We start from the raw sequence: 14492 nt of genomic DNA, 5'->3' as shown, positions 1-14492 counted from the left end.
CATTGTATACACTCTTCTACAAATCCAGAAACTACTTCCACATTTTTACATGGATGAATCGTCCCTCAAATGACAACTTTCTATTTGCAGGATGGAATTCATGGGAGAGAATATAAATGCATTCTTCCAGCTGTAGCATAACGTTCTCCCCTAAGGGGTGGATAATTGGGACTTTAAAGTACAGTATTAAAAGATTTGAGTAAGACCAGAAGCCAGGCAGTTTGTGTATTTGTGTGTGACGCTAACTAGCCTCTCATTTGCTCAACCTTTTGTTGCCATGGTTGGGAGTCTTCTGAAATACTAAGAGGCATCTGATATTTTTGGGTTGTACTCTTAATAGCTACCAAGTGACCGCACTACCTCCAGAAAGCATAGGTGTGCCATCTGCTGTCTAGCTGCTGGAACTGTAGTCATTTCAATGGCTTGCACATGATACCACAGATGTTGACCCACCAATTCAAGGTACCGTACTTCATGTGCTTTATATAACACAGTGGTGTCCAAACTTTTTTCAAAGAGGGCCAGACTTGATGAAGAGAAGGGCCGTGGGGGCCAATCAAAGTTTCTGAAACGGACTTTGGACATGCCTGATATAGCATAACCTACATATTGATTCAGCTAAAATAAAAAAGTGTCCGGAGTAAATAACTCCATGCCCTAGGGCTTTTCAAAGGTCGTTATTAGGTTTTTATTCTGTTTTTCCTAGGTGTGTCCTGTTTCACAGGTTCATGAGGGGAAGGGGGGGGGGTGAAGTTCCAAGGCAATGGAGAAGATTGCCCATGGCTGTGTATACAACATACATTGAAAGCACGTTGACATCTCCCAAAGAACCCTGCGGACTAGTTTGTTAAGGGTGCTGAACCTTTGTAAGGAGTACATTTCCTGGGATTCTTTGGGAAAAGCCAGGTGCTTTGCTTGTTTCCATGATCCCCACTGCCTGTCGCTACCAGACACTTCAGCAACCAGTTCTGGGGCTATTTCCAAAAAGCCAAACCAGAAGTTTCATAAATGAGTCCTACAAGCGCTGAGGGTCTATATTTGTACTGAAAACCCTGCTCTAGATTTATGTGAGATAACACACACACACACCTGCCTATGAATCTATCTATAGAATTCCACTCATCTTCCAAGCAGAGTTTTGCGCAGTCCCTACCGCCCCCCCCACTTCCTCCTCCTCTCCTGCAAATTTATATTCTCCCAACCCCCCTTTGAGGCGGGTCAGGCGAAGAAATAATAACGGTTGTCCCCAGGTCTAGTGCTGACACGCCAACCAACCATAGCTGTCAACCTTCCCTTTTTTTCGCGGGAAATTCCCTTATTCCGCTGCTTCCCAGATTGTTAGATATCCCACAGACTGTCCCCGGGACAGGTGACGCTGCTGATCCCTTATTTTCAAATCTGAAAGTTGACAGCTATGCAACCAACCCATCCCAGGGTTACGTGCGCGCGCGCGAGATACCGCTCGATGAGTGCTGAAAACTATAAAGCGCACTCTGCACATGCTTAGTGAGCTGCACTTCCGTTAACCGCCATCCTGCGAGTTCTCATGCTAGATCTTTGCAGAGAAGAAAAGGGGCCGGGTTTTTTTATTATTAAAAAAGCGCATTATTTATTTACAGTATTTTCACCGTGCAAAGCAAGGTGGGTCAGAGAAGCTCCAGCCGAGCCCAGCCTCTCCCGCCCCCTGCCCTCCCCGTCGCTAGGGGCGGACTCCTCGTCGCCTCTGCCCGTCAGGAGCCGGAAGAGATCTCCGGGGCCCGAGAGCAGCGCGGAGCGGCATGGGCGCCCTTGGCAAGCTCAGGGCGGCGCTCCCGGCTGGCCTAAGGGCAGTCCGGCCGCCGCCAGAGAGGCTCTTCGGAGGCGCCTCCGCCGCGCAGCTCCGCCCTCGGCCTCCCGCTCCGGAAGCGGCGGCGACAGCCGCACTCTACGTCCACGTGAGTCCGGCGGGAAGCGGAACGCGACCCACCGCGCGCGAGAGAGGGGGGAAAACATTTTATGCGCTTGCGCACGCCGGCTTCCCCGCGAGCGTTGTAAAACGGACTTTTGCGCATGCGGACCGCGAAGTAAAGCTGCTCCTCCTTTTCCTGAGGCGCTGAGTAACTCCCGCCAAATCGACTGCCGGGGATACCTTCCACACACCCCTTTTAGTAAAGTGCGCATGCGCCGTTCCTTAGGCGTTCTCTAAGTCCGGAAGGAGGGTTTGCCCTGTTTCCTTTGCAGGCCTCTTTCCCTCACCTCCAGTGCGCTTGCGTGGGGTCTGAACTGGTGCAAGTACGGTGCGCTTCCTCGACGGAGCGGTTCTCACTCTGCGCATGTGCCTGATGGTGATAATGTCTCTTCCATTCACCCCCCCGACCCCCTCTTACTGAGGACTTGCATGTGTTTTACCATCACAACCCAGATGGTTATGACTCAGAGAGGGTTGCACCATAACTGAGGAGGGAAAATATTACGGACAGATCAGTGTGTGTGTGTGTTCAGATCCATAGAGATTTATCTACCTGATCTAGTTTCTAAGAAGTGTATAATGGATTCTGCTCAGCCAAAAGCCCAACAGACTTCCTCTGAAACAGAAATACGTGGCAACGTGGCATTTTACCCCAAACTAAGCACACCTCTCTCATAGTTGACAGTCTTTCCTTGCCTTCACTCTTCCATGTCTGCCTTTTTCTGTCTATTTAAGAGACAAAATACACATCATTAGCTTGACAGGCTGTTGCTTCCTGAGCAGTATGATATGATTTCCAACTGAGGGGGGTTATAGGAATGCTCCTACATCTTAAAAACAACAAAACCTAACGCTTCAGAAAGAATATATGTAACACATTCCCATGAGTAATTGGGTTATTTTTGGAGGCCCTCTTCAGGAAAGAGTCCTGGAAAACCACCTGTGCTGACTTTCTGTGAATTGGTATTAAAAAAAACACCATTCTGCTCTTGCTCTTCCCCACGTAATTCCAAATTTGTGTTTGGAACCACAACTGATTTTATTTCAGAACAAGTTCATGCTGGGGCATTGTCATAGCAAGTGTAGAAGACTAGGTTGCCTTGTGCTACACTTCCTCCAGCAATCATCCTCTTCCCAAGCATAATTCATAATGCAATACTAACCATATCTCCACAGAATGAAGTCCTATTGAATTCAATGCTGCCTACCCTCAGGTTAAATTTCCCACATACTCCTTTGTAGAGTCCTCTCTTAAACATTTCACCTGCCCACAAATATACGGTCTGAAAGACATGATGGTCACGATGATTGGAAAGCCTTTGAAGTTTAGCCAAAGCTACAGATAGAGCATCTTTATGAAAGAAAACAGGTTTGTGGTGGTTGTTTTTACTTGGGCTGGCATTTATTGGCTGAGATTAAACTCTGTTGAGTAGGACTAAGTCTATAGTGCAATAAGTATATTTGTATTTTGAATCCACCATGTTTTTAAAACATGCTGGTGGTCACTATGTGCCTTTGGGGTAGAATGAGTGCAGAGTTAAATATTTTGCATTCCAAGCCATTTTATTGATTGCCCCTCTTGGCAGGTAGAAGTGTTACAGGCTTTGGTCTGGCAAGATGTTGACGATAGGAGGACACAGCACGGTGAAGGTACCAGAAAGTATGTTAAGTCTTAACAAATAAGAATTCTATTGTTTCCTTGTCTCTTAGTGGCCCTACTGTGAGAAGCGCTGCAGCTACTGCAACTTCAACAAGTACATTCCCCGAAATCTTGATGAGCAGAAAATGAGGAACTGTCTTGTTCAGGAGGCCCAGACCCTGATCCAACTCAGCCAAGTCAAGAGGTTAGTATAGTGGAAGATGAGGTGGAGGTTTTGAACAGTCAGGATTTACAGTCAGGGAACTTGGGAAGGAACAGGAAAGAGATGAGTTTTACAACAAAGCCAGCAGCTGCTCTTGCGTTGGGAATTTTAGTGGTTTGGAATAAGCCAAATATATTCAGTACAGATGCTCTTCACCATTAAAGGACAGTGGCTTTTGTGAAATCCTACAGAGGTTTGAAGTCTTTCTGATCAGTGGGAACATTATGTTGTATATTTGTTAAGTGGCTTGTAAACTGCTATAGGAAGATTTATTTATTTTATTGAAAAGCAGTAGACAAAAAAAAAGGCAATGAGATGTATGGCTGAGACGTATATGGCTCAACACTGTGGGTTCCTCAGATATGTCCCCCTCACCGTCTCCTTGGTTTTGCAGAATCACATCAGTGTTCTTTGGTGGAGGGACGCCAAGCCTGGCCAACCCGCTCACCATTGCTGCTGTCCTGGACACTGTCTCCCAGTGTGCCCATTTAGCAGAAGGCACTGAGGTTACACTGGAAGCCAATCCCACTTCAGCAGATGCCTCGTGCCTGGCTGAGTTCCAGAAAGCTGGTATCAATCGCCTCTCCATTGGTGTCCAGGTAAGATGACGGGTGCATTGCTTTCAGGGCTGTATTAATCTGTGCTGATCCAGTTACAATATTCCTTTTGGGAGAAGTTTCTAAAAAGCATGTATGGAAATATTTGGCAACTTGCGTTTGTCAAAAATGATTGAGCTTGCCACTCCATTCTTCAGCATCTCTCTTCCTCTGCTTTCCTGCCCGTAGTGTGCCAGAAACAGCAAACAGTTACTTATGGAGTAAATATCTCAGAATAGTCCAGAATAACCACCAATCTGACCTGTGAGAAATTCCTTTCCTGTTACTATTTTTCAACATCCACAATTTTAAAAGTAAGAGTTAAATTTGGCAAGGGCAAAGAACAACCTGGGGGTCAGTGTGAGATTTCAGTCGGGGAAGGAGTTAAAACACACACCTCCTTTGTTGCTCTGATCAACCCCCCCAAGAATGTATTTCAAAGGGGAGAGGGAGGAAATGGGAAATCTCTCTTACAAACTGTTTTTTGGCCACCAGACTCTTCACTTTTTGCTCCCATTGGTTCTTGCTTGCACCTGACATTCAGAAATCTTCATGCTCTAATAGTGCTTTCACTCTTGCCTTACTCATATCTCTTTCCTGACACTTGCACTTCTTCCCCTGATAAATGAGGCAAATATACTCATGTTTTCCTGTCCTCATCAACAGTCACTTAATAATACAGAGCTGAAACTCCTTGGAAGGAACCACACATCTTGTGACGCTCTACGAACTTTAGAAGAAGCCAAGAAACTCTTTGCAGGCCGTACTTCCATTGACCTCATATTTGGACTCCCGGGTCAGACCAATGCATTGTGGATCCAGGGTCTGGAGGAACTGCTCACCGTGTGTGATGACCACATCTCTCTCTACCAGCTGACACTGGAGAGGGGTACTTCGCTTTTCAAGCAAGTCCACCAGGGCTCCCTGCCCATGCCTGATCCGGATGTAGTATCAGAGATGTACGAGTGCTCCCGGCATGTTCTGCAAAATTCAGGTTTCCATCAGTACGAGGTCTCCAATTTCGCTAGGAATGTAAGTCTGTTACTTTGCCTAGAACCTCTGCTATATAGCCTAAATCAGGAGTGGGGACCTTACTCAGTCCAAGGGCAGCATCCAAACATTGTTAATCTTCCCCACACATCAATTCATGAGTATGTCACCCGCTTCCGTTCATTCTCACGTATAATACAGGCCATACCAATACCCATTCATGTTTGTTTTCTTCCCGCCCCAACACACACACTCTGACCACACCTCCAAATAATTAGGCTTGAAAAAGCATTGGAGTTGCAGTCTCCACAAAGATCTCGCTCTCACACACACATATGCAACAGCTAAGATTGAAAACAGCTTCCCATTGGAGTCTTTTTTTTCAACACAAGTGCCACAGGTGGAGAAAGGTTAGCCTTAGGGAAAGGTTAGCCTTCTCCCTGTGTGTTGTCTCACACACACACACACACACACACACACACACAGAGAGAGAGAGAGAGAGAGAGTTTTCAAGTCTGACAAGCAAGAGGAGCTTTTTTCAGTGTGGGGGTTGCAGGATATGGTTAACCCTTCCCTCTTCAGTTGCAACCACTCCAAAAAAAACACAAAACAACCCCCCCTTCCACCAAGGGGGATATGCAGAGAAGCACCCATGGGTCTCATCCAGTCTTCAGATGGATTGGTGGCGGGGTTCCTCTTGCCTAAGCAGAAGGGAGTAGACAAAATGATTTCAGATAATGAAATAAGCTTGCTTGCTTGCTTGTGTATGTGTAGGAAAGAAAGAGAAGAATATCATCCAGCTACAGAAGTGAAGCAAACATGCTCTGAGGATGCCTTCTTAGCAAAGAACAGAGCATGTTATTGAAGGCAGTAGGCACAGGCTGAGACCGATAGTCAGAAGGCTTAGTTCCCATCCCGAGAGAGAGCTTTAAATCTGAGCTTTCCGCTTTCTCACAAAACTTGAATGCTGGATCCACTGAGTTGCTGAGCGTCCTCAGGAGTCGGTCGCTAAAGGGTTCCCAGCATGGTGTAGCACTGGACTACCTATTCCTTAGTGGTTATGCTGTTCTGTTTCTTTTTCCCCTGCAGGGGGCACTTAGTACCCACAACCTGTCCTATTGGCAAGGGAGTCAATATATCGGGATTGGACCAGGTGAGCATTGCTTGGGGAGATGAGAGGGGCCAGCCGCTTCCCAATCTGGGCTCTCCAAGGTGCTTTTCAGATGGTACCATTTTAGCTGTGCTTCATGTTCGACATGAGTTGTTGGGGAAGGATGACCTCAGCCATCTGATGGCTGGGCAGTTATGCACATTTGCTTCCCATACCCTCTAGAGACGAAGAATTAAGCCACAGCCCTGGCTGCCTCTTTCCTAGGAGCCCATGGGAGATTTGTGCCGTGGGGAGATGGCAAGGTCCATCGGGAGGCCAGGATACAGACTTTGGAGCCAGATGTATGGATGAAGGAGGTGTTGGCCGTTGGGCACGGGACCCGGAAGCGGACTGAACTCAGCAAACTGGATATGTAAGCAGAAGGGGAGCCGAGGAGGCAGTTTTATCCCATGAATTTGAGTAGAATTCCTTCAAACCATGGTATTGCAGCGGGAACACCTTGGGTTCAAGTTTTGACTTGACCACGAGCTCAGTAGTTGCCCCTAGGCGTGCCATGACTGCTTAGGCCCCCATCTGCAATAGGGGAATACAGTGGTACCTTGGATTACATATGCTTCAGGTTACATACGCTTCAGGTTACAGACTCCGCTAACCCAAAAATAGTACCTCGGGTTAAGAACTTTGCTTCAGGATGAGAACAGAAATCGTGTTCCGGTAGCGCAGCGGCAGCAGGAGGCTCCATTAGCTAAAGTGGTGCTTCAGGTTAAGAACAGTTTCAGGTTAAGAACAGACCTCCGGAACAAATTAAGTACTTAACCCGAGGTACCATTGTACTAAGACCTACATTACATTGCTGTTCGGTTTTCTGAGAAAATCCATGTGAAATGCTTTGAAGACTCTAACTAAGAAGGGGGAGGGGAGGATTTTCAGCTCAAGGGCCTTATTCCCTCAAGTCAATCTTTTAGGGTGGCAGTGGTGGGTGGGGCCAGAGGCAAGGAATGGATGGAGCCACAGTGGCTCTTATCTTTGATATGGTGGCTACATTTCAGCTGTGGAGAATCCAGAGGCTTCTATGCATTCTCATCTCTCCACCCTTCAGCTGGGACAGGGTTTCCCAAACTTGGGGCTCCAGCCGCTTTTGGACTACAGTTCACATCATCCCCGGCCACTGGTCCTGGTAGCTGGGGATTATGAGAATTGTAGTCCAACAACAGCTGGAGACCTAAGTTTGGGAAACTGATCTAGGCAAATATGTTTTAATATGTATATGATGCTTGAAATAGCAGGTGAAGTTGGTTCAGAGCATGTGTCCTCTGCGTAGGCCAGGCATAGCCAAACTTGGCCCTCTAGATGTGTTGGGACTACAACTCCCATCATCCCTAGCTAACAGGACCAGTGGTCAGGGATGATGGGAATGGTAGTCCCAAAACAGCTGGAGGGCCAAGTTTGGCCATGCCTGGTCTAAGCTAATCTGCTACAGTTGCTAGGAATGGTGTGTGCAGAAAAAGCAGTACAGGTTTCTGGTGACTATTCCTAGGTTGCTAGAGAGTTCTATGTCCTTGTGTTATGTTACCCTGTGACTGTCTCCTTTGCAGACTGGAAGAGGTTCTGATGTTGGGGCTTCGTATGGATATAGGAATTACACACAAGGTGAGGTGTGATTGTGCCAGCAACTGCACTTGCAGCCAACTGGGTGGGGCCGAAATTTTCAGTGCCCTAACTCCAGAGCTTTTGGCAGAAATGGCCTATTACTTCCTCTTTTTCTGAACTTTCTCTGTCTTTTCCACAAGCTACTCAGCAGGTAGAATCAAAGGAATTAAAGAGAAATGAGTGGCCAAGAAGCAAAATACGTGACCAGCACCAGTGGTTTGAATCTGCTTTTAAAAGATTGGATTTTTATCCCTTTTGGAGAAAGCTTGGAAAAACCTGCTGGTTGTGGTTGCTAAATGAATGAAAGCTGGAAATAACCTTTGTGGGATTTCCACTGGCCACGAGGCTCTCAATTTTAGGAACTGCAGATTTTCCCCGCCCTCGGTTTATTTTCCTTAAAACACACTTTGTTGCTTTCAGTGGTCCAACAAGGAGAGAATTAGCTGTTGCCTAAAGCAACCCACAGGGACGTGGGTGGCGCTGTGGTCTAAACCACTGAGCCTAGGGCTTGCCGATCGGAAGGTTGGCGGTTCGAATCCCTGCAACGGGGTTAGCTCCCGATGCTCGGTCCCAACTCCTGCCAACCTAGCAGTTCGAAAGCACATCAAAGTGCAAGTAGATAAATAGGTACCACTCCGGCGGGAAGGTAAACGGCTTTTCTGTGCACTGCTCTGGTTTCGCCAGAACCAGCTTAGTCATGCTTGCCACATGACCTGGAAAAAGTGTATGTGGACAAACGGCGGCTCCCTTGGCCAGTACAGCGAGATGAGCACCGCAACCCCAGAGTCGTTAGCGACTGGACTTAACTGTCAGGGGTCCTTTGCCTTTACCTTTAAAGCAGTCCCCTGCACCTTTCTCTCTCTCCAACTTTTATTCAGAGTTATATTTGTTTCCTTGCATCTATCAGCAGCATCCAGTTATGCACACTGGGAGCAGGAAAGAAAAGGAAGAGAACATGGTTATATCTGACCAAAAGCATTACTAGGGTGGAGAAAAACTCAACACTGAGCTTCTTAATTTGGCAGCAGTGCTGTGTCAGGCATCTTGTCGAGTAGTACCGTAAGCTACACCAGGAATTGGGACCATGGGGCTCTCCAGATGTTCTTGGGACTCCAACTCCCATCAATCCCAGCCAACAAGGCTGGTGGTCCGAGATGATGGGAGCCAAGTTCAACATTGGGAGGGTCATGTTTCCCATTCCTGCCCTAAATCTTCACTCCTCCAACAAAGACAAAAATGGTGAAGTCAAGCTTTGAAAATCAAACCGAATCAAGCTCGCCAAATTGCTTAGCATATTTTGGTTATGGTAGAAATCTAGAAACCGCTAGACAGTTTTGCACAGTCCCAGTGCAGGCTGAGATGAAAACAACAATATACTTCCACCCTTGCTGCAACTTAACTTCCCAACGTTTGTTGCCAACAATATAAAAGGGGTGTTGGCATTCAAATATGGGTTTGCCACCAAACTAGCATCTAGATTCTGTTTTAGCAACTGGCATGGCCGCTCAGTTACTGACCTTCATTACAAAGATGCAATCAACCTAGGATTTCAGAAAGATATGCTAGCTTGAATGCTGGTTGCCAAAGACAGAAGGGGAAAAAAGCAAAAAAGAATTTATTTATTTTTACGTATGTACATTACTTCTTGCCTTTTGGTGTTAGGAGTCTCCAAAGGTAGCCAGAAAATAAATAAAGACCATAAAAAACCAATTTAAAACAACTCATAAATCAACAACTCATAAAATCAGTAAATGATATACTTCAAGCAATATGTAGAGCTGGGTTGCACATAATACAAACTATGGCTTAGTGCAAATGGAGAAATCACAGCCATTTTGCTTCTGCTTCCGTCTTGCTGCTGCAGTCGCACTGCTGTGAGCCAAGCCATGCCTTGGCTTAGGATGTCATCTGAACCCAGGCTTGAGGTTTGTGTCGCTCCAGTCAAGCCGTGAGCTGTAACTACGGGGTGTTCTGGGTTTACAGCTTGTAATTTGTCTGGAGCAGGCAAACCCAAAGCCTAGGTTAAGACAACATGCTTAGCCAAGGCAAGGCTTAGCTCACAGCAACGCAGCAGGGGGAGGAGCGTTCTCCAGGAACACTCACACTAAGCCATGGTTTGTTTGGTGTAGTGTTATATGCAAACTTGATAGCAGAATGGGAGGCTGAGGGAGGGAGTTACTGCCCTTCCTGAAAATTTCTAGGGAACTAGAGCATCCTTGAGGACGTGCCGCAAGAGAATAGGTCCAACTTCTTGAGGACGCCAGTTTAAACTCTGGTGGCGGAGGGGATCAACCAGAGCAGGGCCCCATCATATGGTCTTAAAAGTATATGAGAGGCTGAGGAATTCATTGCAAGGACTTTATAACTGACATTTGGAAGTCCATCCTCCCCCGCTCATTAGTGTTCTGATAGGACATGAACTGCAAAGCAAATTCTCGAAACTATCAATCAACACCCATCCTAGCAGCATTTCTTTTTCTTTTTTAAAAAATAATTTTTATTAACAAACCAATCAAATCACATTAGTTCCAAATTACAAAACCGAATTTTAAATTTTTGTTGGGGGTACCCATGCTTCAAGCTCAGAAAGGGATCCAATCATCTCTTATTTCTGCTGCTTTGATGTTCACAGTTCTGTCCATTCATCTCTTTGTTGTTTTCCTTTACAAATCATCTTTCAATCTTCTTGTTATCGTATTTTTTTCCTTTCTTTATAACCTCTGAAAGTCTCCACAAGCGAGTTGAAACAAACATTGTTATAGTCCTGTGTGGATTTTCACATTAATCCAAAAGTCATATTCAGACGGCAGGCGCCATTTCAGCACTTCTATAGAAAACAGTCTTAGCGTCTGCTCATTAGCTTTCACAGACCCGTTGCTCCAACATCAATCTTTTCAGGGGGTTCTGCCAGATCAAACACATAGTCAAGTATGATAACAAAGCCGTGGCTTCCTCCCCCTCTTGACCGTCAATCCTGCAACAGAACCTGTCTTGTCATGGCGGTTCTCTTTTAGAACTGCGTCATCCCAAAAGCCTTCCATTTCCTTTCCAGATCTTCCACAAAGCAAAGCCTTTAGTTAATGATTCATTTCCACACAGTTCATTATTATCTCACTTGTTATTGGTTATTGCAATGGCCATCCTAGCAGCATTTCTTTTCTACAGCACTGGCTACAATTTGCCCCTGACTTCAGCCTGTGGGATGCATTTGGAGAATCAGAGGAAGTGAAAGAGCTGGAGGAGTGTGGTTTCCTGCTTCTAGACGACAAGTAAGGGGCCCCTACGAGTTCATCATGTTTCTCTGTGAAGAAAGATGCTGTTGTCTGCTGTGGAAGATTAATCCATGTCCTTGTTGGTGGGGATTGGTTTTTTTGCAGGGGACTTAGGTGTTCTTGGAGAGGCCTGGCTGTGTTGGATTCTCTGCTGCTGACACTTCTCAACCAGTTCCAGAAAGCCTGGGTGGAAAGAGAAAAAACGTTCAATCAAACCTGAAGTCCCTACTTAGGTTCCTTAAGAAGTAAAGGATGGCAGGAAGCAGCCTTAGACTGGGTAGGGCAGGACACTAGGGATTAGGAATGTTCCAGCCTTGTGCACTGACTCACACTACCATCCGGGGATAGTAATTTAGCCATCTTGATCTCATTTTCTCCACCTACGAAAGCTGGGATAATGACCATGAGCCTTGCAGATGAAATACACGTTATGGAACCACAGCATTCTCATGATGTTAGTAGCAAGGAGGGAAAACAAGGCAACAAAATGGAATGCAGGGCATTGATCCGTGCAGGGGTAGGGCCCACATCCTCAGGTGGCTTGCCCTGATGGCGTCACTAATCACTGGTCCAACAGGCTGAACGAGTAACTTTCTACATAGGATGAAATTTCAGCCATTGTCCATTAAACCCATAGCTAAAAGCACAATGCAAACTTATACTTCAGAGGTAGGATGACTATATTTCAGGGGTGATTTAAATTGAGAAAGCACCGTATTTTTTGCTCTATAAGACGCACCAGACCACAAGACGCACCTAGTTTTTGGAGGAGGAAAACAAGAAAAAAAAATATTCTGAATCTCAGAAGCCAGAACAACAAGTGAAAGCAGCCATCCCTCTTGCTGTTCTGGCTTCTGGGATAGCTGTGCAGCCTGCATTCACTCCATAAGACGCACACACATTTCCCCTTACTTTTTAGGAGGGAAAAAGCGAGTCTTATAGAGCAAAAAATACGGTATGTTGGCTAGATGAGCTTCAAGTTTCCTACTAGATATAATTTTGGTTGTGTGTGGAGATTATAGTCGCACATTTTGAGAACCGCGGTGGAATTCAAATGACTCCAGCTAATTTATTTGACAAATGAAATAAAGAGTTCAGTTAGGTTTTATACACATTATATACAAACTCCCATGCATGGACTCCGGACAGCAGGAAACGTGCTCCATTTTGCATTTACTGGCTAACACAGTAACACAGAGACCGGTGATAATAATAATAAAAACGGAAACAGAAACATGACATGTCTTTTCTGCTCAGGTTCATCCACTGGGAAGGTGGGGTGTGCAAAGGTGTGTCAGCTAACTTGATGCACACTGTGCTGATTGGCTGGCCTCCTATGATGTCACCAGGAAACTTCCTTGTGCTCATTCCCCGGAACAATGCTGCACTGGATTTTGAAGGTAATGAAGGGAAGGATGAACACATGAACAGGATAGTTTGGAAAAATAAATTAAAAAGGACAGCTGACCTGAAGCATGCTGGAAGTACAGTACAGGACTAATTGCTGAGCCAGTATCTGATTTGCTGATATGCACATAAGTTGTTTTGGGCTCACCCAACAGTCGAAGACCAAGCTCTCTTATACTGTTTAATTTTATTCTTAAAAGCACACAAACAACATAACTTTTAAAACATCAATAAAATTCAGTTCCAGAGACTAACAGGCTCTTTTTAAATATTACGTCTGGAGCTTTTGCACCTTAATTGTGAAAATAATTTAAAATATGTAAAATAATACGGCAGAAGCATGGAAAGACCTGAAATCAAAGCAACAATATGCAGCTTAAAGTTCATCTCACCAACCTGGTGAAAAGTTCTTACTTAGCATGTTGTTGTTGTTTTTTTACCAAAATTGAATAAGATTCCTGAGGTGAAACTACTTTAATGCTGCTTTTTAAGGGAACAAGCCTAGCAATCTCCTGTGCTGTTGGTTTTCTCGCCGCAGGATAGGCTTTAAAAATAATTTCTTGTAAGCCACACAGGAAATTTGTTGCAGGGTGAGATTTAGATCCTAAATAAAACAGACTTGTAAGTGGGGTAACTACACCAAACACAGCTTCACTAAACATGCAAAAAGTTTGTGAGTTTTGCACCTTGGTACAATTGCATGGAGGTAAATGGGCTGCTAGGTCATTTCTAACTTACCCATCAGGGGTTTGTGTGTGTGTATAACCTCTCTCATGAAAAACTACCTCTTCTTTCCAAATGCAGGGAGAGAGACAAACACACTCACATCTAAGGGCTGATTAAAATCAGTAAAGCAATTAAAGCTTATTACAATCACTCTGGGAGGCAGGAGTAAACTACTAGGGCAGGAATTAAACTTAAAGTGGAATAATTACAGCTTTAATTGCAGCTTCTTTTTACGCTGGATTTCCATCTACTCTTCACTAGTGTGCACATAACTTTTTAATAGATTTACTATGACTAACAGTCTTTAATATTTGCCATTCTCCTCCTTGCAGTAGCTAAGCTATAGAATCTGCAATGTAAATAGGACAAGCAAACACATTCCCTGCCCGCCAGCTTATAATTTAAAATAGACATGTGAGGAAAAGGAGAGATAAGGACATAAAATATAGGAGATATGGGCTGAGTTGGAGCGGGGTGCAGAAGAGAAGGGGGGAGTTCTAATAGAAAAAAAGTACATTTCAGAGAGGATCTGGAAGATGGTATAGTGTGGATTTTGGTGGGAAGGGAATTCAGCTAATAACAATGGGGGGGGGGGGCAGATATGGCAAAGCACATAGAAACCAAGATTGAACAGGAGAACAGAACCAGGAGAAGTAATGTGGGAAGAAAAAAAAGAGGAGGCAAAAGGGTTGACAAATTAAAAGGGGAAATGGCTCTATAAGAGAAGTTTATATGAGCAAGGTAGCCAGTTAAAGATGGGAAAATAGGAACAATATGGTCAAAACCATGGGAAGAAGGAACAAGCCCAAGAGCCATAGGATATATCTGCATAGCAAATAGTTGAGGGTTGCCTTTAGCTTGTGCTAGACTCCTCCAGTTGGCTAAATGGACAATATGGTGTTGTCTCTTCAGCAACATGGTTGTATGGCA

The 14492-nt window shown here is 45.1% G+C and overlaps 1 protein-coding gene across 5 annotated transcripts; it reads left to right on the top strand.

Moving 5' to 3' along the window:
* The first annotated feature begins 1730 nt into the window (after positions 1-1730).
* On the top strand, positions 1731-13090 carry RSAD1 (radical S-adenosyl methionine domain containing 1). Of its 5 annotated transcripts, XM_077924157.1 has the most exons (10): positions 1733-1934; positions 3659-3792; positions 4205-4409; positions 5073-5438; positions 6486-6549; positions 6772-6919; positions 8103-8157; positions 11323-11426; positions 11535-11662; positions 12687-12825. In XM_077924157.1, the coding sequence occupies exons 1-9, from the start codon at positions 1779-1781 to the stop codon at positions 11647-11649; spliced, it is 1347 nt and encodes a 448-aa protein (XP_077780283.1). In that variant the 5' UTR covers positions 1733-1778; the 3' UTR covers positions 11650-11662; positions 12687-12825. The 5 variants fall into 5 exon arrangements, with proteins under 5 accessions (XP_077780282.1, XP_077780283.1, XP_028572545.2 ...); XM_077924156.1 differs by lacking the exon at positions 11535-11662 and having other exon boundaries at positions 1731-1934; positions 12687-13090; XM_028716712.2 differs by lacking the exon at positions 12687-12825 and having other exon boundaries at positions 1734-1934; positions 11535-12668.
* The last annotated feature ends 1402 nt before the right edge of the window (positions 13091-14492 follow it).

Source organism: Podarcis muralis, chromosome 2 (genome assembly GCF_964188315.1).
Source record: "Podarcis muralis chromosome 2, rPodMur119.hap1.1, whole genome shotgun sequence".
Classification (NCBI taxonomy): domain Eukaryota; kingdom Metazoa; phylum Chordata; class Lepidosauria; order Squamata; family Lacertidae; genus Podarcis; species Podarcis muralis.
The sequence above is the reverse complement of the archived record's forward strand: the minus strand, read 5'-3'. Positions and strand labels throughout refer to the sequence as shown.